Below are 24,731 nucleotides of genomic sequence, written 5' to 3'. Positions count from 1 at the left end.
CTTCTTTTCCTTTTAAAAACTGGAAATAATGCATGTGTAAGGAGAATTAGTATTTTTTGTCAAGAGAGAAGCTTCAACTTTTTTTTAGTATAATTTACTTGAATTAATTCAATGTCGTTGAATTAAAGAAGCTTAAAATGCAGCTTCTCCCACTTTTGTAAGGAGCTGTTGCTTTTCATTACATTTGGCATGAGGCAATAGCTATTCATTAAAGCAATATAAAATGCATCCAGACTACGACAATCCCAGGATTGTGTTAGAAGTTTTGTGAAACTTTCTTTTCTCTTTACAGATGGCTCTTTCAGTTTTTCAAAACAAAACAAAAATTAGCCATACGGTATCAAAACTACAAGTTGTCTACTTTTTCATCGTACTATGAGGTTTTGCCTGAAGATGATTAATTCATATTATGCTTATGGGATGATAATGACAGTGCAATGCTAGGCATGTCTACTCAAAAACAAGCCCCACTGAGTTTAATGGGACTTACTGCCAGGTAAGTGTGCATAAGACTGCAGCATGCCAATGTTTTATGTTCTAATATATTGGGAGGGTCGGGAGGAAAAGCAAAGCTAAGTGGGAGGAAAAGCAAAGCCTTAATCTTCCTCAGACACTGTAAATGAGTAACATATATAAAAGAAATATTAAAATTAATGCAAGATACTAAAACAAATTAATGAAAGCGGATCTTCAAATATAAGATAGTTTTGATATTATATGAACTCTGAATATTATAGCACAAACAACAAACACTCAAGAGGAAGGGATCAATTGACCAGTCAACAGGCAGATGAATAAAACATGTCTTCTCAGGACTCCGGACATCAACACCTGTCAGGAACCCCAAGCTTCACTATTGCAACTGCATCTGTTCAGGTAAACAGTGGAAGAAGGCTCATCAGGGAGGGGAAGGAAATGTCTTAAAGCAGGATCTTGGCACCTTCTCCATCCATCTCAACCCCACACCCAAAAGAGATGGGTGTGCAGAGTACTCAAATACCCATGGCCACAGATCATGTCCCACTCCCTCCCTGCAATGAGGTTAAAACCCTACACAAGCTAGAAAATCCTCCCTTACTCAACAGCACACCAGAATAAGTATTCCATTTGCAGTAAGTTAAATTCCCATCATGCACTTGTAAAGACAATGGCACTTTCCCTTGTTGAACCAGAGCTCACAGAGCAGATTAAACAGTGATTCCCAGTACAGCACTTTCCATTGGAGCACTATCACAGGAACATGTAGCTCCCAATGCGGACATCATGAGGAAAGGGGAGAAGGAAGAATTGGGGCATGGAGAATGGGAGAGCACCTGGGTGGCAGGACCCCTTCTCAAGCTATTCACCACCAATCTCCAAGGTACAGTCAACAAGAACCTAGCCAAAGGAACTATCTGTGACTATTATCCCTACGTTTCATTTGTCTTTCCATAGGCAACCCAACAGCCATACAATGTAGACAGGAACAAGGATATTCCCCACATTCAGATTATTAGCAAGATCTATAGTAGTAGTAGTGTTACAGCAGAGATGTAGAATATGGGGTCCTTCAGATGTTGTTGGAGTTCAGCTCCCATCATCTCGGTCCACTGGCCATGCTGCCTGGGCCTTATGGAAGCTGGAGTCTACTAACATCTGGAGATCCACACCTTCCCATGCTTTTCTCAGAGAAATCTATGTCTCTTATTCACTGTCTATCATGCAGCTCTATCAGGCACAAAAAGGAAGAAAGTTGGCAACTCCATTCTTTTTTGTTTTCCCAAACTCACACAAATGGCAGATGCTCCTCACTAAAAATTGTGACTTTTTTAGTTGTCTTTTTGTTCTGATGATTAATAGTTATGGAACTCCCCATTCTCACCTTGGATATCTTCAATGGACACTACAATGGCTTTTCCACCATTATACTTGGTCTTAGAATCTGTGTCTTGCTCATAGCTGTGCCACTGCATCAGTAGCAAGTGAAGGTGACAGTGCAGTTCCCAGCAGCTCTATGTCCTCTTGACTCCTGCCATGATTACTGCTGGTGGGATAAGCCAAGCAGTAAAACTGTATGAAGTGGAGGGAAAGAGACTAATCACGAGATCTGGGAAATAACTAGCAGATGCTGGCAGTCAACCAAATGACCATGGGAGTTGGGAGGAGGATGTACCGTAGGTAGATGGGATGCAGGGCAAAATGAAAGGCATCCTGGGATCTTTGAATCACGCTATTATTCTGATTTACACTATATTGTCTTAGGCGTGTAAGGCTCTTTCCAGTCTTTCCCATGGGACTACTTGTGGGCTAAGCTTTCCTGCAAAGAAACATCTCTCTATGGAGTTATACCAGATTGGGATCATCCCATAATGTTGAACAAGAGGCAGGGAAAACCCCAAGAGCCTCATAATGAGGCTACCTTTTTGTATTGCTCTGTAGCAAAGGAAGTCTGGATTCTATTCCTTGGGTATCCCTCCCTTTTTGTATTAAGAAATCATTGTTGACCAAAAAGTAGCTTTCATTTTGTGAAGGTCGTGTTACATTCCCCCCCCCCCCCAGGGGTGGGTCTTGAATTCATATTCAACCAACTAACTAACTAACTTACTTTCTCTCTCTCTCTCTCTCTCTCTCTCTTTTAATTACAGTGCTTTTCCTACTAAGTTCCTGCCAAATCACATGCTTCTTGCTCTGAGCTGGAAGTTACTGGATATGATTGCAATATTACATGGGCTAGACACTTTCCATCTTCCTTAGAAAATGCTTGTTTTCCTAATATAGCCATAATATTTGCAGCATTTTGCTTGGAATCCCTAGCCTCATACTTGGAACTGAGGAGTTTTTAGTGGTGTGTTCTTCTCAATCTCTGGGAAATGGAGTAGATAGGCTTGCAACTGGAATAGTGTTTGCTTTTCCCTATATTGTCCTGTTGTTGTTGTTTTCCTCTGAAAGATGGGGGAGGGGGTATTTTGAGACTATGCTTGGGATGCCAGGAGATTCAAATTCCTGTCCAGAGGGATCCCTAGAGCATGTGACTCCAGGCATCAGTTGCTACTGTCCTAACAACTGGAAGACGGATAGCCACTGGTATAGAAGACACTGGCTCTGTTCAGAAGACACTTTAAACCACGGCTTTAACCATGGTGAATAATGCAAAAAGCCTTATTCATCATGGTTAAAGCCATGGTTTAAGATGTCTTCTGAACAGAGCCACTGTAGGTTCTCCCTGATCAGTTGCTTGAGCATTGCATGTGTGAGCTCCACAGAATTTTGAAAGTGATGCTAAATTATTTTATTTATTTATTTATTTATTGCATTTATATACTGCTCCCATAGCCAGGGCTCTCTGGGCGGTTTACAGAAATTCTAAAATTGAGGTAAAAACAAGTATACAAAATTTAAAACTCTAAAACACAGAACATACACACATAAAGCATTAAAAACCGATTAAAAACTAAACATGTGGGTAATCGGGATTATACAGAAATTGTCTCGAGCATAGAATTGAACACTTAGATGTAGCCCCAAGGAGTAGGACAGGCGGTAAACCAAGTGTGTAAGTAGCAAAAGACACAATTCATTAATAATACAATGGGTAGCATATTTGTTATAATATTATAGGACTATACTTTTGCCAAATAAATAAGTAAATAAATAAATCTATCAGCTCTCAAGAATTGGAAGCACACTATTCACAGTTCACTCAACAACCAGTGGACATAAAGCCCCTCTCTCTTTTCTATACACACTGGCTCTGCTTGGCTCCAGTAAGAACTAAACTTTGCTCAAGGCAAGGGCTGGAAGGGAGGAGGTATTATAATAAGAGAGGGGAACTCATTTGCCTCATTTGCTGCTTCGTGCAGCCTGAAGCTCTTTGCTGGCAGCTTTGCACTCTGCCAAAGGGACAGGGTGCTGGAGAGAGAAAGTTAGTTACCCCTCTTTTCTGTAGATTCTGTAGGTGCCAACCTAAACACAATGCCACCTTGTGGCTGTCCTGGCAAATGCCAGATGCCCGAATCTGCACCTGATGGATAGTGGCTGAAAAATGTCAGGGCTAGAGCAGCAAACTTTCCAGGACATCAGAACCCCATAGATTCCCACTTGGAGGAAGAACTAAAGAATGCAGTGTCAAGAGAGGCAGAATACATCAATCTCTATGAACTAAAACTATGAGTACCGCTTCTGCCTTACCAACTAGCAAAACCCAAGGTATGACATTCTCCAGTAATAGTTTTAAACAGGAGGCTGGTTTCTTCTTACAGGTATATAGGGAGATGACTAGCTAGCACTTACTGTAAGTGGTTATATTTGAGATATCGAAGGTTGCAATCCTATCCACACTTTCCTGGGAGTAAGCCCCATAGAACTCAACAGGACTTACTTCTGAATAGATATGCATAGGATTGCACAGCAATATATTTCCAGCTTTGCTATGCATTAGAAAATAACAAAAAGTAAATTGCATTAAACTCAGTGGGACATACCTCAGAGCAAACAGTAAATAACTGCATGGCCAGCATTGTAAACTAAGGTTAACTTATTAACAAACAATACATTTGTTTCCACAATAACATTTTTAAATGTTTGGGCTTAAATGTTGTTAAATTAGAAAATGAATTCAAGGCTTGGAAAAATATCTATTAAAATGCCAACAACCTTTTTACAGATAAGAAACTGTTATGAATTCCTATCAAATAGCCTTAAGTTGGCTGTATTTAAAATTTATTAAAACCACATTGTCCTCATAAACATAATTTGAGTTCTGACTTTTGTATGTATGTTTACTTAGAAGTAAGTCCAATAGAGTCCAATCGGCTTACTCACTAGTAAGTATGTTTAGGCCAAAGCTCAATGCTGCAATCCTATACAAATTTACACAGGAGTACAATTACACAGAATTCAATTCTCGTAGATATACATAGGATTGTAGAGATAATTGTTGTACCTCTCTTACTCCACAAGGTGGTATTAACTACCTGAGTAGCAAGCACTAAATTGCAAAATACAGGGCCAGAAAGTGTATTGCTAATGCAAACCATCAAAGATTCTGATATTTTTTTCTAAAATATACTTGATTTTTCACAAGCAGGTTCTCATAGACATCAGAACTAACAATGAGGAAGGGAGCAGCGAATGTGTACGCCCCAAAATGAAAGATGTAAGATCTCTGGAAGAAAAGATTGGAGTGGTGTTTTCATTCTTACTGAATTTTGGGAAGCCAGGACTTCACTAGATCTAAATTAAGATTGATAAAATACTGGAAATGTTTTTGATGAAATGCAAAAACATTTCAGGATGTTTGCTATCAATACATATAAAAGGAGAGTGAGAGAGAAACGTGCTATTTGCCCTCCCAAAAGCTTAAACAATTTGGGCAAGAGGTATTTCTTCAGGTACCGTCTTGTGAGGGTGTTTGGGGTCTTTGTGTGTCTACACCAGAAACTGCAGAGCAGCGGAACGCCGCCCTTTCTTTCTTCCTTCCCCCTTCTCTTTCCAAGCTCCCTGGATTCAAATAACGATGCTTGAGCCCTGGCTAAGTGTGCATATGGGATTTCAGTTCCTACAGGTGCGGGTATGCGGGATATGCAGCCCCACCTAGACTTTTCTCTCAATTCCTGTCTCGGATCCTTAATTCATTAACCCAAACTATGGAAACCAATCAACTCCCCCACAAGACGTTATAGCACTATCTGACTTCCTAATCATGAGGGCCAAGAAGAAAGACTTCCTAGTCCTCGTGATTAGTGGACTTCGCCTTGCGGCGCTGCAGCAGCAAGAAACAGAAAATCCCACCACGCCTAAAGCCGTTTTCTTTCCCTTCCCGGTTCCCACACGTTCGCGCGCCTATTAAGTTTGGCCCACTAGACTCACCGTAAACCTTCCTCCTGCCTCCTCGCACGTTATCGTCTCTCATTGGTCAGTGGTTAGAAGCGCAACCCGGAAATGGGCTCGCGTTTCATGCCGCACGTGAAGAGGAGTTTTGTAGCGTCCTGTGGCCGCCGAGAGTTTTGTTGTCGTGGAGCGTCGCAGATATGAGCTCTCGGGCAGCTGGTAGGTTCTTCCTCTGTCTCCGAGAATTTTCTGGCGAGGTTGGGCCGCGGCGACGCTAATTCCTGTCTCTCGTTATCGTAGGTGAAACTCAGGCGGCGGCGGCGGCGGCAGGAGACGGTTCGGACGATGAGCCTTGCTTGTCTGACAGCGGGAGTGAGGGTGCCTGGGAAGAAGACGACGGCGATTTGAAGGGACCTGCGCTGAGGGCCCCCTGCCTCTTCTGCGACAGGTTCGGGTCGGCTTGTATTTGGGGGCTTATGGGAAAGCGAAGTCTCCGTTTCCAAGCAAGCATTTGAGCTTCTGTTTTGAGCCCGAGAGTGGCAGCACCAATGTCTGTGGTCTCTTCCTCCCTCTCCCTATCCCAACAGAGCCCCCTAAAATAGCATGCAATAATATTTTATTAAATAAATAAATTTTATTATCTGACCAATAATAATGATGATGATGATGATGAAAAGTGGGATTACAAATGTTGGAAATAGTAAAACACAATAGACGGGGTGGAAAGAATATAATACAGCACAAAATAAAGGACCCACCCACCCACCCTCCAACAACTGTTCTTAAACTTGCAAGGCAGCATCCTTTCTGAAAATAGAATGCAACATTTCTCAAAGAATTTCAGCTTCTGACAGTCTAATAGATATTAAAGCATTTTTTTTTAAAAAAAAGAAAACCTCACTCATTTTGAATAGAGATAAATTGATGCTCTTCAAATCTGCTATCAGAGTGCAAAAACAACATGTCACATCAAAGGATGCACATTTCTACACACTTTCTGACTTGCTTGTACCAGCCTGGTCTAATATAGTGGTTTAGTGTTGCAGGCTGTGTTGGCCATTACATAGAGGCAAACACAGGCTTGCTACCCTGGGTTCATTTGAAAAGTAAGTGTGTGGTGTAGTGGCTAAGGTGTTGGACTGGGAGTCGGGAGATTCGGGTTCTAGTCCCCACTTGGCCATGAAAATTCACTGGGTGACTTTGGGCCAATCACAGACTCTCAGCCCAACCTACCTCACAGGGTTGTTGTAGTGTGGATAAAATGGAGAGGAGGATGAGGATGTACCTTAGTTTTATTGGAGGGGAAAAAGGTGGGATATAAATGCAATAAAAAAAACAACAACTGTAGCAATTATAAGCTGTCTGGTATCTTGCTGTATTGACAGGGTCTACAAGCTACTCTTTCGTCTGGGCAACACCCTGTTCCCCAACGGAAGGGCTGTTGGGGAAGTATGCTGGTTTGAGAGATGCTGTATAGAGATGTCCTGAGCAACTGTAAAGTGTGTTGCCTGATACACCCTCCACCAGTCTCTTCTGATGGAGAGGCTGTCAGAGTGGTCAGTTGGGCACTGCTGTTCAGAAAGTCTGAGTAGTGTTACCCAAAACTTCCTCCACTGCTGGCTGGTCTTCCCCAAAGAAAGGGCTGGTAGGAGAGTGGATGGTTAGATGCTGCTGCAGGGACATGTCCCAGATACCTTCAGGTGTGTGTGGGGGTACAACTTCGGAACTGGAAAAGCTGGCAGAGGAAGAGCTTTGCAGGCACCTTGGCCATGCAGTTGCCACCCACCACCACCACCGCAGCCTTTGTCGCAACTGTAGAGATGTTGAGGTGCGACAGTTGCCACACAAGTGCTGCATTATCTCTGCCTACCTTTGCTGTTTCAAAGATGAGAAAATAGGTGCTCATTACACTCGCTGTGGTGAGCAGACTTGTCAAAAGCCTGAGCATAGGAATGGGAATAGCCATATGACAGAATAAACAGGGATGACAAACATTCCAACAAGGCTCCACATAGTGAGTGAAGAGCACAGTCAGCAAAGAGCATTCAGTCTGTCAGCTGCTGAACTCCTTTTGCACTTAACTGCTATTAGTCCCCACGTCTAGCCAATGTTTCTCTTCTAACCCTTCTTGCTTTTTTCTGCTAAGTGGCAAAGTTTTTCTTGCTGTACAATAAGATGCTTTCCATTTTCACTTAACATGTAAGTCATCATTTACACACTCCTAAGTACAATACTACTCATTCTGTAATAATAGTACAAATTACTATTTTCTCATCTGGAAGTTATATATATTAAAGGCGTGTGATCTGTGTCTCTTTCCAGTTACCATTAAACACTGTATTTAAAAAGCTTAGGCATTAACATAGCAGTGATGTATATGTAAAAACCATTGTACTGTGTTTTCTAAGATTTTTCAGTTCAGCCGAAGATGCTTTTTGCCATTGTACGTCAGACCATGGATTCGATATTGGCATGGTGGCTCTTAAACATAGTAAGTTTATTTCTTACTATTTATGCTATTTCCTAGTTAGCCTCCCACAAGTTTCCTTTTTACAAATTGAAACACAAAATTGAGCAAACTTGAGAGGCTTCTAACCCTTGAAGATTTTGGAAGGACAGCATATTCTGCTACTTCTTTTTCTGTGCACCCAACTGAAGTGGGTAAAATTATTCTGTAGCGTTTTTATGATAGTTTACTTTCTCCTATTTGTATATGAGATTGTATTCATTGCAGAAGGAGAGGGTCTTAACCTAATTCTAAATCTCTGTAAGAGCAAGAAGAGATTGTGACTGGGTTTGGATGACACAATAACCAATGGTGGGTTAAATAGTCAACAGCGGGTTAAGTACTCAATGGCTGGTTATTGTGTCATCTGTCAGGATTTCTTCACACCTTGGTTGGTTATTCGTCCGAAATAACCAACACTGTGCAGAGTTGATTATTTGAACAATCATTGGTTATCGTGTCGTGTTGATTATTTTGTCACACACAGTTGATTATTTTCAGCAACCAAAGCAGCGGTTGCCGCTCTAGTCTAGCCAGCAGCTCTCAATGGCTGATGGGATACCAGTGGGAGGACTGAGGGGGAGAGAGGGTGGGGGATAGTCAGACTAATAGTCAGCTCAACGCTGGCCTTAATCCACACCATGGTTGATTATAATCATGTCATGTGGGGAGTATCCCCTCGAAAATCCATCATGGAGTTGACTATTAACCCACCATTGACGGTTGTGTTGTCCAAACATAGCCTCTGTGTGTGTTTGTTCACTCGCATGCACACACACACACACACACACATCAGAGACTGTTGTAGACAAGTTGCATGCAGTCACTTGGATCTGTAAGTTAATTGTAAAAAGCAAGTCTAGTATTGTTAGTGTCAAATGTTCAAAAGACGCAAAGGACTAAGGAGATGCACTCTTGTGCAATCTAAAATTCCTTGTGCACAAAGAAGCTTCAATTGAAAATGGATACATCATTCCTTGCAAGTGGATGAGTTCTGTGCACATATTGTAACTTGATCCCAGGAGAGATCGCTCGATTGAGGCAATAAAAACAATGCCTAACACTATTGTAAATTGTGTCTGTGACCTACGTAGGGTTTTTGTCTGTGTTGGAAATTTGCATGCTTTTAGAACAGAAAACGTTGAAGAAATGTTAGCCAATTAAGCTGTAGACTACTTTTGGCATTCTTCTGTAGGTATAGAATTTTTTTTAAAAAAACAGTTAGTTTATTTTACTCTGAATGATGTGACATGATAATGAAGTTGGATTATATTGAAGTATGCCCTGAAATGTAGAGAGAATGGATCAGGACACCATAGTAACAGTCATAAATTTTAGCTCACTCTTCAGTTTTAGGGATGATATCCAATCTAGCTTTTTAACGGTGTGATACTTTGCACAGTTTAAGTCCGCCTTAAGTCAGTTGGGTTCAATAGACTTAGCTAAACCCTCCTAATTCTACCTTGGCATAGAAATTGGCAGCAACTGATTTGAAACCCAGTTTGGAAGTACAAATATACAATACAGTAGTTCAGTAAGGGGGAAAGTGTCCAAATATAGATGGTAATTATATTAAAATACTGATAATCTTGGCTAAAAACAACTTTTCTCCCTTCTTTCAGGACTTGATTTCTATGGCTACATTAAGCTAGTAAACTTTATTAGACTGGAAGTAAGTTACCAAGTATTCTATAAGTTGAAAAAGATTAGAGTTATATAACACAATGCTTTGTTTCTTTGGAAGCCTAGTATGGAGAATTTGTTTAAAATTTAGTAATACATTTCTGAGGAACTGCACATTTTGCTTTAAACATGCAATTACTTTTTGTGGCTTTCATATTTGTCTTTCATAAAATGTGAGCTATGAAACTAGACTTCATAATTATTCTGTTGGCTGTTTACCACAAGACTGGACTTTGTTAAGATTAAGGTCAGAAGTCAAGGAACAATGTGCAGAAGTCTCCACCATCACCGATAATGTGCAGAAACATTGTGCAGTGTTGATGGTGGCTAATGTCCTTCTCTGGTTTGAAAGACAAAAATGAAGTAGGGCCTACAGAAAAGGGATGAGATGAAAGAGGCTGAGCTTGATGCTATAAATTAATACCTCAGGGAGAAATCTTTGAAGCTGCAATAACTATGAAAATATGAATCTTTCTAAGTCCAGTTTGTCTGCAAGCACTGCACTAGTGTCATATGGGCAGCCTAGCCTATAAAAGGAGATTTCCTTGTTTTGGGTTTCTGGGTATAGCTACAGCTGGTAAAATGTTCATACTGGTTTAGGCAACCCAGAAGTTCATAAAGGTTTGCTCACTGTAACATCACATTCAAATTGTGGTTGCCAATGACTTGTCTTCGACAAAAAAATATGTTACAAGAATTATGAAACTTAGAGGTGCTGGGGAGAAGTGGTTGGATGGACCAAGAGATGTAACAGGGGAAGGATAAAAGTTATAATCAGGTGTAGAACAGGGGGAAATTGAGTATCAAATTTAGTATTTTATTGAGGTTACACTATTAATAGGCCTTACAACTATAATAACCCTAGTTTATATTTCCACATGCAAGCATCAAATGTTTGCCTGTCACCTTGCATTTTAATTTTTTGTTCACATCTGATAATATAAATTACTCCTACCAACACTGCAGCATAGCCAACACTGTGAGCAATAGTTAATGACCCTGTTCAGATGACATGCAAAGCCATGGTGGTTAAGCATTTTGAGCTAAACATTATGGCTTAGTGTGTCATGTGAACCAGGACTTAGCATGTTGCATGAACCATTCCTAACCATGGTGGCTACATAACCATGGTTTAAATGTGCTTAGTGTGTTGTCTGAACAGACCACACAATTAAGCAGGAAGAGTGAAGTTTCAGTGTAGTACTGGTTAAAGTTAACGCTTAATGCCAGAATTTTTTAAAATCTGTGCTCCTTCAATAGTGGCTATGCCTTAATACACTGAATAGGTATAAAATATTAAGAACCTCTGTGTTCATCTTTTATTACAGAAACCAACCGTAGAATGTCTTTGTTCTATCAATTCCCCATTTCCTTGGGAAGAAGAGAAATATTTGAAGCCTGCACTGGAAGATGACCTCTTGCTTCAGTTTGGTAGGGTTTCTTTTCATCTTAAATTTGAGCAGTCCTTAGAAGGATGGGCAGCCTTGTTTGCAGATTGCTTAGTCTTTTAGAGTCTGTGCTTAAATTTGACATACTGAGTTATTGGTCACTCAGCCTTATGGTTCACTTCCAGCCACCAGTGTTCTAGCAACTTGTGTGATAACCCCCCTACAGGTTGAAAGTTCTGCTGGATGCTAGGTTGGTAAAACATCTGCCTTCTAGGCATTGATTCTGGATGAAAGTGCAAACCTGGCATGTGTTATGGAGACCCAGATGGATGAGGCATAACTGTCTTCGCTATGTTCAACAGGATTTTGCATAAAGCAGCAGGCTCAGCTTTAGAGACATGGAGTGGTGTAGGCAAAGGCCTTTTGGGATTCTGTTTCCCTGACCAGCTGCCCCCTGCAGTCTTCACCAAATTTTTAATGTGTATTTCTGAAGTTAGCTGAAGGATAGAAATTCTGTTGGTGTGCTGCCCAATAGCCTTCTTACCTAAGCTAGCCTGGATGTTCTCTGGTGATGTTGGAGTTCCCCAGAATGGTTGTTCTGGATGATGTCAGCATCCATACCAAAAGTCCTCTGGCAGGAATGGCTCAGGAATTCATAGCAACCATGGGCCTGACCCACAGATTCAGCTAGCCTTTTGTGCTGGATGGAAGGAAGAGGATTTAGGATTGGTGGAACTTATTACAGTTCTGTTGTCATGGACAAGTCACTAACTGGTATGGTTACATTGAATACATTTCAATTTGTGCATTATATTATTGATTGATTGATTGATTGCATATCTATATCACCTAACAGGTGAAGTTCTCTGGGCAGTTCATGGAAATTAAAACTACAAAATACAGCATAAAATACAATATAAAATATAATAGCTTAAAACTACAGTATAAATGTGCAACCAGAATAAAACCTAGCAGCAGTGCAGAGATTTAAAATTTAATAGTGGATTTAAAACAGCAGAGCTAAAAACTGGAATGCTAAAAATGCTTGGGAAAATAAAAAAATATTTTCACTTGGCACTGGAAAGAGCACAGCGTAGGTGCTAGGCGATCCTCTCTAGGAAGCTCATTCCACATCTGGGATGCCAGAGTAGAAAAGGCCCTTCTCTCTTTGGCAGAGGCTCCAGGAGAAGGTCAGCTGAAGATGTCCTTAGGGTACATATAGTGCAATATATCTGTATACATATGAAGCATATTATTGGGTTAGGGTAAACTTTTTAAAATAGGTAAACTTTTCTAGTGTGTCATAGATGTCAGGCTAGAGAAAAAATACCCAGTTTATAGGTAGAGTATGATAGTGAGGCTAGTATGAATTACAAGGAAGATGAATAAATCTTGACAGAGATGTGAGTCAAAATATTTATAGAGCAGCAGATCAGTCAGGAAAAGGAAACCAAAAAGCCACGGCCTTCAGGAAAACTTAACACACAAATATTTGGTCAAGGAATTAAGTGCATAAATCTAGAGGCAGGATTGTTAGGGCCTACTGAATCAGTCAAAATTTCTTATTTCATTCTTTGAAAGTTTTTAACTGAGGCCTCACCTACTATGCAGGTGAGGCTTCCCTTGTGCAGAAAGTTTAGCTCTCAACTGCAATATTCCTGTAAGAGTAATGCAGCCAGGAGTGGTTTAGAATGCAAACAAATTTATTATGGTAATAATGGGGAAAATCCATGCAAATCTGCCCCCTTCCAAGGCCTCCAAAGGATTTTTCAAAAATTGGGAAACCTACCTAGAAAAATCAGTTCCAAGCTTCCTTTGATCCAGGCTTTCAGATCTCTAACTGGAGAGTCTAAAAGTGCAAGACATTTCCCTGAGCCGAAGCCTTCTTCCATACAGGCAAAGCCTCCTTCCCTTAAATCTCCATTTGCTTTCCCATTCTCTTACTCTAAAAGCAGGACTACTGGGAAAGGGGAAGAATTAAATGTGACCCACAGCCAGCATTTGCCCACTTGCTTAGATGCAGCCCACCCATTATGGCCACACTCCCTCCATTTGATGGATGTTTCACATGTTAGAATTTAAGAAATGCTAAAACCTAAGGACATAGCACTGACAAAATTAAATGCTTTTGACAGGTGACAGAAAGTTAAACTTCTTCCAGAGATAACTTCTGTTCAAATACTTACTCAGCAGTGGAACTCACTGCCTTTGGGCATTACTGTATCATTGCCTAAACTACTTCAACGTTGTGAAGATAAAGCGGGATGACCCTTTTTATTCTATGTTCCAGCCTTGCCCAACCTGGTGCCCTCCAGTTGTTTTGGGCTACAACTCAGTCTCAGCTGCATGGCCAGTGATCAGGGGTGATGGGAGTTGTAGTCACCAAGTTAGGGAAGGTTACTGAATGCTAAGCGCCTCTGAGCATTTTGCCTTTTGGAATTCATCCTACTTATTCAAAAATTCTCAAGAATCCTGAAAGTGCTCTGTCCACAAAGCATTCCTAAAAAGTCAAGAGTTTTGAATTCACAGACAGATCACTTTTCTGACAAAAACAAGAATGGGCTCAAATATTCAGAAAGAGCTTGGTACCGGTCAGTTTCAAAGCTGCAATGTGCATTATAGCTTCAAAATCATTTTGGTTAGGATCCAGACAACTTTATGGCTTATTCTCTCTGCCCAATTGGCAAGACCATTTTGAAATTGAGGGGATCTCAAAAGCCGTTTAATTTGGCTATGGGTGTTGCTGCACAAAGAAAAGTTTTTTAAAAAATCCTAGTGAATATATCCAAGGTGGCATCCAGTGATGTCCTTTGATTCTGGTCTTTCAAACAATTCAGCAAGGAGGAAGTGACATGAAAAACTTGCTTTGGTGGCAGCAATAAAATTATGGATAATTTCATAATCAGATTCCATTCCATTTTAATCTTAGGCAGGCTCTGTGCTCACAGAACAAGCTGTGCAGTTCATTGGATCCTAAATACTTCATAAGCCTTAGTATTTATTCAGTAGGTGGTCAGCTCTCTTGTCTCATTTCCAGATGTAGAAGATCTTCTGGACTCCACCAGTATCTCTTGTCCTAATGGGCTAACTGAGGCTTCATCCTGCCTTGAGCTCTTAAAACATGCAGAGCAGAGAGCAGAGCTGGCAGAAGCTGCATTGGCCAGAGCCCAAGATGATGTTCAGAAAATGAGGTACTGTTTTGATCAAAGATCTTTGTACTTCAGAAACTTTGCAACCAACTTGGATATGTTAGATTAAAATATCTTTACTGTAATGATAAAGGCCAAGAGAAACTGAACGTTATGTCAGTTATTTGGGAGAAGGTGGTAAGCTCCTTATAAAATTCAGAGATGTGTGATAACATGATACATGGGCCACAGCTAGACCAAAGGTTTATCCTGGGATCATCCAGGGTTTGCCCCTGCCTGAGCACTGGATCCCCTGTGTGTCACCTAGATGAACAGGTTTGACCCCTGGACGATCCAGGGATAAACCTTAGGTCTAGCTATGGCCATGGTCTTTTCTTAAATCACTTTTGTTAGGAAGCAGGTAAACCTGTATTCTTATTACTTGGAAAATGAGGTTTCTGAAACAATACAATGAAGAGAATGGCGGCAACAATGTTTATCAACTGTACAATGTAGCTTTAAACCTAGTCCACGTTCCTTCTGGAAAAACAGCTGTGGAATTTAATCAGCCAAATCAAAATAGGCAAAAAGAGATTTATGGTTTGGACTGTAAAAACAAACATCAACAGGCTTATTACATTAATACTTGCTGTTCTTTTATCTGGCTCAGTCCGGTACTAAGAGTGTCTTGACACCAGTTTACATAAACAAGCGGCTACAGTTCCTGTTCTGCAGTGGAACGGTGAGCCTACCATCTCTGCCCTCCACCATACACTTTAAATAACATGATGCAAGTACATCAGACTCATAGCAGTTCGAGTGTTTGATAAGGTAAATCCAATAAAATGGGAAACCTCACAAAGAATGCCTAAAAGAAAATGTAGTGGGTAAGAAAAAGGAGACTGGGGTTTGAAAAGCAAGCATTATCGGATTTGGTCACACTGAATTTCCCGAAGAAGGAATACGTGTGTACCGAAATGTTGGAACAGTTCATGTCTGTGGAATAAAACATGTCTTTTGCTTACCCCACTACTTTTTGCTATTTTAGTAAGGTGCCTTCTAGTTGAGTGTAGCTTCTATACACTACACACAGTCCATGATTGCTTTACATGGCCTATTCCCAGCTCTAGTTTCCCCCCATCCCCGGAAAACTCTACAGACTTCTAAACTTGGAGCGAAAATAAATTCTGCAAAGTGATTACATTCAGATTTTCTCAGTGTTGATAATTTTTGGTAGTAAACTGAGTTTCCTCAACACAAAATACATGGAGCCCTGAAGATGTGAACTGGAAACGCTTATTTTCTTTGTAGCAGTAGATGGATGCTAAAAAATAATGCTATGCACTAAGGCATATTAGAGTGAATGTCTGAGTAAAGCCTTTTGACTTTCCATTATGTGCCATGGTCACTTTTTAAAAGCATGCAATTGTTTTGATGACTACCTTCTTCTTTAGCCAGTTGCTTGCCCTTGGAAGCCTGTTATTTTTAAATGCATTCCATTTTTTATCATAAAATATTTTTTTTACCATCATTTTCTAAAAAGCTAAGTTTATTACACCATTTACGATCTGTTTCCCTGCTATTTGCACGCCTTCGAAGAGCACCTTTCAAAACTTTCCTTGTTATGTACATCCTCACTTGAGCACAGTTGTAATTCTTAAGGTTAAAGCAGACATCCAAATTTGATTGATGAGGGAGGGCCTTTATCTTGAATGTAACTCGTGAAAACAGTGGATCAGGATTCCAAATTTCAGTTTTCCATAGTTTGACATGTGGAAAAATACCGTTGCTGAAATGCGCAGAGAATACCTGACTCTTACACAACTGTTTCGGTGCAGAAGCCAGCAGAGGGAGCTTCAGCATTCTTGAGGCGCAAGATCACTTCATGAAACCTGTATGTTTTCTCTCCACACATTCGCCTGCATTTTTTGTTAATGGTCCCATTAATGTGTCTCAAGAGTATGTTTCAAATTGATTACAGACAATTTGCTCAGGATTTTGTGATGAACACCGAAGTCAGAAGTGGCTCAGCCAGCAGCATTGCGGATCTACGGGAGGATGAGGAGGATGTTTACTTCAGCTCATATGGCCACTATGGGATCCATGAAGAGATGATAAAGGTTAGGAAATGAGCAGAAGCATGTCTTTCTCACCACAAAGATGAGAGCAAGGCTGTTTGTCCATAAGTATGCTGCAGTGTAGCTGCATTTTTAACCCTGTGCATACTTGCTTGTGGTTTTTCTGGTAAAGGATAAGGTGAAAAATGCAATAAAAGCAAGGGAAAAACCAAGCCAAAAGAACACCTGGCCCAGGGATCAAGGAGCTGTACAGAGTCTGGCCTCTCCATACGTTGTTAGGATAGTAATTGCTAAAGGCTGGCAGTCACTCTCAAGTGGGGTTCAGTGCAGTGCCAGGGGAATTCAGCCAGGGTTGAAAATTGCTGACTCATTTTATTCCTAGAATTTTAAGATGTGTTGAATATAATTCCTAGCTGGGGTGGAACATGGTCTTAGTGGTTATAGAAACACAGGGCTGTGTCCAATGTTAGACTCACTTAAGTCCATGCATATCAATGGGTCTACTTTAAGTAGGACTAACATTGGATACAGCCCAAACAATTGAATCCGGTAGATTTAAACTACTGATGCCTTACAAAAATATAGTTAGTTAATGAAATCCACCATTCAGAAGTTCATCAGAAATGCTTTTATGTCAAAAATAAAGAAATGCCACGTATTTTATTTTATTTTTTAAAAAGGGAAGAGGTCTTTTCAAGTGATCTGAAAAATTAGATTATGGTTCCTCTAAGTCCTGTCCTTTGTCTCATTTTGATCTTGCTTGTGGGCCTGCAGGCAGGGATCTGCATTTTATTTATGTACAGTGGCTGGTATAGATTTGGCTGTTCAATAAATACAAAAATGTCGGAGGAAGGGAAGACATTCTGGAAAGCATTACGTTTTAGCAGTGTTGCTATTGTGTATTGCTTAGAGCTTGTCTAAGGCAAGTGAGCCTGGAATTGAATATTGAAGATTGTGTACCTGTCAGGCTTCTTTGTTCTGACTTTATACTGACTTTATATTTATTTTGTTCTGACTTTATACTGTTAGTTTTACCCTACCCAGTGCCTGTTTACGCTACCCTGTGCCTGTTTGCTTTCTCTTCCCCTCCTTATTGTTTTATTATGGTTTTATTAGAATGTAAGCCTATGCGGCAGGGTCTCGCTATTTACTGTTTTACTCTGGACAGCACCATGTACATTGATGGTGCTATATAAATAAATAATAATAATAATAATAATAATAATAATTTGGGTTTCTGTCTAGGTTGGTGACAGCATTTGCATTTTGTGACATCTGTGCTCTCAGTTAATGACCAACAGAGACAATAAGCTGGTGGAGGCCACAAAAAACAATGCTTTGGGCTAGGCAGTGGGAGGCTTTTGCGGTCTCTTCCTGCTTATGCCATAGAGCAGGGATGGGAAATCTGTGCCACTCGAGATGTTATTGGATTTGAACTCCCATCAGCCCCAGCCAGCATGGCCAGTAGCCAGGTATGATGGGAGCTGTAGTCCAACAACATCTGAGGGGACACAGGTCATCTATCGGGCTATATAGGATCCATGTTTATTTGGAACTGAAGTATAAATCTAAAGCTGCAAAGATTTGTGTTTTATCAGAATATGCAGTTGCCTTCAGAAAATCTTGACGCACCAGCATCTGACATCTTTATTACCCGTTAAGTAAACATGAAACTTCTGAAATGATGTCTTATAGAAGCTGTCTTATACTAAGTCATTAAGTATAAGTCCCCCGTCTAGCTCAGTATTATCTGCATCAAGTGGAGAACATCAGTGCTGGGAGCCAGGGCTGGGCAAAGCTGGTAATAGGCCCGGGCCAGATGGGAAATGTAGGCCCCATTTCAAACTGCTCATTAAGTATTTTTAATCAGTTCTAAATACATATGAGCTAGAACAATTTATGAAAAGGTAATGGCAAGCATTTTTATTCAAGATGTATATAAGACATCACTTCTTCACCTTCAGAAATGCTTCACGTTCTTTTCTTTGGGCAAATTCATCAACAACAACAACTGAAAAATCAAGCAACTTTGTCTTGTCAATGTTAATGTTCAAAACTGCTAATCCATTCAAATGTTCTTGCACCATTGCGGACCAAAAGTAGGACTTGATTCATTTTAGGACACTGAAGCTCCTCTCATTAGAGGCCGCTGTTGCTGGCAATGACAGAAAAATGTGCAACACGATGAGGACATTTGGGGAAATATTGCCCAGTTTCAAATTCAGTATTTGAGCTACTTTGTAACAAATCTTTACCAAAGGGTCCCCCTTTGCCTCTACCAGGGGGACTCGGAGTAGGCCCCCTCAAAATTGTAGGCCCATGCCAACTGGCCCCACTGCTCTCCCCCCTCTGCCCAGCCCTGCTGGGAGCCCGATCTGGCCCTTCTGGATTCTCAGCCTGGCCCTCTGGGGCACCCCAAAACCCCACAGTCTCCACCCCCTTTCATCGAGCTACTGATGAATTATTGGTTTTCTAGATTTTGTGTCTCCCCCTCCTTGCCCATTGTAAAAGGTTGCAACACCTCTTCTAGTTACTGGCAGGTTTATTTATTTATTTATTTATTTATTACATTTTTATACCGCCCAATAGCCGAAGCTCTCTGGGCGGTTCACAAAAATTAAAACCACAATAAAACAACAAACAGGTTAAAAGCACAATTACAAAATACAGTATAAAAAGCACAACCAGGATAAAACCACGCAGCAAAGTTGATATAAGATTAAAATACAGAGTTAAAACAGTAAAATTTAAATTTAAGTTAAAATTAAGTGTTAAAATACTGAGAGAATAAAAAGGTCTTCAGCTGGCGACGAAAGCAGTACAGTGTAGGCGCCAGGCGGACACTGTAGTTATCGACAATAAAAGCTTTAAGCTACAATATGCTGGAATTTCTTACATTTTGGCTCCATCCCCTTTGCCCTGCCCACTGCTCAGATGCAGTCCCCAAGAGCTTTCCCAAAACTGAAATTGGCCCTCGAGCTGAAAGGTTCCTCACCTGTGGTCCATGGTGACTGACCTCGTCTGTTTGGGGTTTAACTCAATCCTTTCCAGACATATCTGGAGATACAGTCATTGAACCTGGGATCCTCTGCACGCAAAGCTTGTGCTCTAGCACAGAGCTAGAGTTGGAATTAAGTTTGGAATGGGGTCAAATTAAAATAGTGTTACATTTAAATGGACGCTAAATTGGAGGGAAAAGGGAGATAAAATGTGGGTTGACTTGCTGGACAATGCTAGATTAGAATACAAAATGCAAAGTCCCCAATTGGTACTGAAAAAAGATTTATAGAAAATAATAAAATGCCGTCATAATAAAATGCACAATTCATTTTTGGGGGCGGTTTCCTTGTGTTTGGTGCTCCCCTCTTGCCCCTCTCCTGCCCCCCCCATCTAACACCTAATGTTGGATTAGCTCTACTGATGATTGTAAATAAGTGAATAGTCCCTGTAGAGCAATACATTGTTATAGCTTGGCAGCAATCTACAGTTCTCATGAGAACCTCTTTTTTGGCTTTAGGATTATTCTGGAATAAATTTGTGCAGCACCAGATGGGAAGTATGGGAAAATATCAGCTTATCCTTAAGTACTGTCCTGTTTTTATTCACCATAGGGCCCAGGTTGGTTAGTTCTAGGTTTTTATGCCAAGAGGAATTTGTATTTTTAATAATATATATCTGATGTCCTGTTTATTTTAACTGTTTGAACATTATCGTTACACTGAAATAGAGGGAGAAGCGGTGATAGAGGTATGAAAGGCACTAACATTGCCCCCAAATAAACGACTGAGCAACCGTGCATGTAGTGAAGACAGCAGTTGGAAATCTATTGATTAAGTTTAGGCGGCAGCAGTAGTCGTGAGGATAGAAGTCTGAAAGCTTTACGCTTGACTGCTTCTGTGACTGACAAAGAGACTTTCGATCTTAGGTAGCCCTCAGCTAATATAGTGTCAAATGAAGTGAACACAAAATACTAGCTGCTTCTTGATTCCACACAGCGACTTAAAGGAGAACCAGAACGGCTATCTTTTCCAGGGGCTTGCAACAAGCAATACTGGAACATCAAAACAAAAAACCCTGTCTGGAAATATTTATCCCGCACATCTTCATCCAAATTGGGGTCTAAGGGATGCTACAACTGATACAATGAAACTAAGGAAACAACAACCATCCAAAATTGACAAGGGCCGTTAAAGAGTGGTTGTGAAGTTGTAGAGCTTTCTATGCAGAAGCTCTAGGTTCAATCCCTGGCATTTCTACATAGGACTGGGAAAGATTCCTGTCTTCTATACTAAGCTAGATTTGGCCATCTGACTTGGGTATAAGGCAGCTTCCTATACACTTAAAACCAGCAACAACATAAACTAGATAGCATGAAGAAGCCATCCTAGAAAGTGCACATGCAAGTCGGGTTTTCTTAAGCTCCCTCTGGATGTAGCCAGTGAGGTGGACTGCTGAGTCTTCCAGGGCAGTGAATAAATCCTAGTGTTATTGACTAGAACGGCTGGTCCCATGTCTCTGTTCTCTGCACCTCACAAGACAGATGGATGCATAAGAGGGCCTCTCCTGCAACATGCAGACAGGCTCATGTGGAAGCAAACGGCCCTTCTGTATCAAGGTTATTAAGGGCTTTAAAGGTAATTTGGTTTTTTTAAAAAAAATCCATGGGACTCTCTAAAATACCCATTTCAAGTTGCTTTTTGAAATGCTGACTCATAAATTTCATCTTGAAAGGGCACTGATACACTCACCTAGGTTTACGTGTGGTTTTGCTTTTATAACCGTAACTTCTAGAACGTCAGTTGCTGCAGAGAATTGCCCTTCTATCCTTTTGGTATTGCATCTAGTGGTGCAGTGTCCCAATTTGTATGCAAGCAGAGGTTCCTGTCTTTTTCTTTTTTTTTTTAGGTGTTCTCTCTGCACTATATACTTTTTTTTTAGCACTGTCATAAGGAGCTAAAAATAAAATCACAAATGCTCTATTACTTTGAGTCGCGGTTGGCTCCCTAGCCATTTACAGGGATAGTAAAGCATATGGCTTGCTGGCAGTTTGTCTCACTGCCTACGCATATTAAAAGGAATGATGTTAGTTGGCCGCTAAGACAAGTTACACAGCCAGCTCACGTTCGGATGTTCTACATCTATTCAGGTGCGCAAACGTGAAAGCCACCAATACCTTTCTAGTCATGCTGAGTAAGCACAAAAGGCTTTCTCTGAACTTGACGTATTATAGAATGTTTTGCATAGTTTCCAAGAGTCACTTGGCTTTGTAAGCTATGTTTAAATGTGCTGGCTGCTTCTAGTTGTTTATTTATTTATTTATTTATTACATTTCAATACTGCCCAATAGCCGGAGCTCTCTGGGCAGTTCACAGAAATTAAAACCATTCAAAGTATAAAACAACAGTATAAACCATAATATAAAATACAACATAAAAGTTTCAACCACATAAAAACAGCAGCAGTGCAAAATTACAAATTTAAAACACCAAGTTAAAATTTATTTATAGACTGTTAAAATGCTGAGAGAATAAAAAGGTCTTCACCTGGCGTCTAAACAGGGCCGGTGCTACCATAGAGGCCACTCAGGCAGCCGCCTAGAGCGCCAAGCTAAGAGGGGAGCTGGGCACCACGCAGCACTCACGCGCATTGTTGGCTGTGAGCCGGGCCGGCCCAGCCCGAGGATTTAGCTGGGCCTGGGCGGGCGAGGCCAGGGACACTGGGGTGGGGTGGGGGCTCCATGTTCGTACCTCCGCCTGGAAGCCACCCTCCCAGAGCCGCTCTGGCCGCCCGGAAGCTGGCCTCCCAGAGTCGGGAGGCCACCGCCACCAGAAGAAGAAAAAGCACATGGCAAGCTCGACCCTGGCCCAAGCCAGCCTCTGCCTTACTCCCGAGGAAAGGGCACTGGGTCACCTTGCGTCTCTCCTCAAACAGGCCGTGATGTCCAGGCAGGTGGGCAAGTGGGACTCCCTCTCCCTTCCCCCAGGAAAGCTAGGGACTTGTGGACTCCTTGCAAGGCAAACTCTCCTGCTTCCCGATCCTGCACGCGTGGATCAACGGGACTTGCATCCGAGAAAGCATTGCACTGGGAGGCACCAGTGCAGCCCGATCTGCCTATGCCTCCTTACTCGGAAGCCTTATTCCCCCGAGTAAATGTGCAGGGGGGATTGGGACGCCAGGCTGCATAGTAGGTTGCATTCGGATGGAAGTAAGTCCCGGTGAATTCCAGACAGCTCAGTCCCAAATCGAAGTGAGCTCTCCACTCGGTGCACACGTTCGGACTTCAGCACAATTTGGGGGGTGCGTGCAAGTAGCTCGCCTTGCCTAGGGCACAAAATAGTCTGGCACCGGCCCTGCATCTAAAAGCATATAATGTAGGTGCCAAGCGAACCTCCTTAGGGAGCTCATTCCACAGCTGGGGTGCCACAGCAGAGAGGGCCCTCCTCCTGGTAGCCACAGCTTGCTTTACCTAGAGCTGAGAAAGAATCTTATATGACAGCCATATCCACACCCTAGAGAGATAACAAGATCTAAAAATATTGGTATTGGACTCCACTGATATTGCAATGTTTTTGATTACTAGTATAGTGCTTGAAAATTAGGTAACATACTTCAAAAACAGTCGTGTTAACTATTTCCTTATGAACAAAAAGGACAACTATTTTATCTTGGTATATTAGTACTTCCATGTTTCATTTTACCCAGTAACTTTACCAGTGTTGCCTAAGAGGCTATATAGGAAGTCCATTGGTTACTTCTTTAATAAAATATGAACTCAGAAAAAACTACATGGCTGGAAAATACTTGTGCGTGTGTGGAGTTAGGGATGGAGCATTTGAAAGGTGACTAAAACATTTTATGTTGCTGTCATAGTACAATAAATTGCAGAGGGTGCTCTGAACACTTATTTTTTTTAAAATAGGATAAAGTGCGCACAGAAGGCTATCGTGACTTCATATATCAAAACCCCCACATCTTTAGAGATAAGGTAAGTGGGCCAGCTTTAAAACTGTTAATGTTCTTGCAGTATATGACTCTCTAAGGTAATAAAAGCTTCTTGGATTGGATTATTTCTAGAATTGGGAGAATGATGATTTGGCAGGGCTTTGATTCAATGTACTTGGTTCCTATTACATGGAGAGCATTATTCAGCTGCTGGAGGGTGCAGAGTACTGATAAGAGAAATGCTGATCAGCATTGTCATTGTTCGGTGTGCTATCTTGAGTGTTCATTAATTATGATGACATGGTTTTGTTGAGGCTTTCTTTGTCTGCTGGTCTTAAGTGGCATCTGAAATAGGCGTGTGCACACCTATATACAGTAATTCAACGGAATTTCTAACCTGTGTCTTGCATGATAAAAGCATCATGAAGATCCCTGAGGTATTAGGTTCTGGAAAGAGTTCAAATCCCATTGTTGTTATGACTGATACCCATATAAATTAGGCCTTCCAGGGCAGTTTGTAAAACCTCGTTGTGAGGGCTGAATTTGCTGGGGACTTTATTTTGCTCGTATATGAAGCAACTGTGGGACAAGGAAAAGTGGTTGGAAAGGAAGAAAGCTATAACTGTATGGCACAATGCGTCTCATTCTTCTCCCCGCTCCCAGTGGCACATATATGTGGAAAGGACCCTGTGCAGAACTTGCGTGTGGCAGCCCTGCTGAATTCTCCCGATTTTCCTGTCCTGGCACAATCCTCCACCCCCATCGCATGCTATTCCAAACAGTCTGCTTTAGCAAGGGGAGGGGTGCACATAGGGAGCTGTAATGTGGGGGAGAAGCCAGGAAAGGCACGTTGTGCTAGCAGAGTTTCACTCATTTATCTCTGGATCCAACCCATGGAGGAATGTGAATTGTGAAATATTTTATTTATTTATTACTGGATTTATATCCCGCCTTTTTTCCTCCAAGGAACCCAAGGCGGCGTACATAATCCTCCTCTCCATTTTATCCTCACAACAACTCTGAGGTAGGTTGGGCTAAGAGTCTGTTACTGGCCCAAAGTCACCCAGTGGGTTTCCATGGCTGAGTGGGGACTAGAACCCAAATCTCCCGACTCCCAGTCCATGACTTTAGCCACAACACAACACTGGCTCTCATGGACAACTATGGATGTTACAAAGCAAAACAAGGGAATGCGTAT

General features: G+C 41.3%; 1 protein-coding gene across 1 annotated transcript in view; it reads left to right on the top strand.

Annotated features, from left to right (window-relative positions):
• The first annotated feature begins 5,954 nt into the window (after positions 1 to 5,954).
• The window catches only part of PRMT3 (protein arginine methyltransferase 3), an 81,952-nt gene continuing 63,175 nt past the window's right edge, over positions 5,955 to 24,731 (top strand). The window contains exons 1-8 of the mRNA XM_063118800.1: positions 5,955 to 6,027; positions 6,109 to 6,256; positions 8,217 to 8,299; positions 9,937 to 9,986; positions 11,326 to 11,428; positions 14,423 to 14,576; positions 16,495 to 16,633; positions 23,511 to 23,576. Of these exons, the coding sequence (XP_062974870.1) occupies positions 6,009 to 6,027; positions 6,109 to 6,256; positions 8,217 to 8,299; positions 9,937 to 9,986; positions 11,326 to 11,428; positions 14,423 to 14,576; positions 16,495 to 16,633; positions 23,511 to 23,576 (762 nt within the window). The 5' untranslated portion in view covers positions 5,955 to 6,008. The remainder of the gene's footprint in view (positions 6,028 to 6,108; positions 6,257 to 8,216; positions 8,300 to 9,936; positions 9,987 to 11,325; positions 11,429 to 14,422; positions 14,577 to 16,494; positions 16,634 to 23,510; positions 23,577 to 24,731) is intronic.

The sequence above is a fragment of the Elgaria multicarinata genome, chromosome 2 (assembly GCF_023053635.1).
Source record: "Elgaria multicarinata webbii isolate HBS135686 ecotype San Diego chromosome 2, rElgMul1.1.pri, whole genome shotgun sequence".
NCBI classification, from domain to species: Eukaryota; Metazoa; Chordata; class Lepidosauria; order Squamata; family Anguidae; genus Elgaria; species Elgaria multicarinata.
This window is presented reverse-complemented; position numbering and strand designations above follow the sequence as displayed.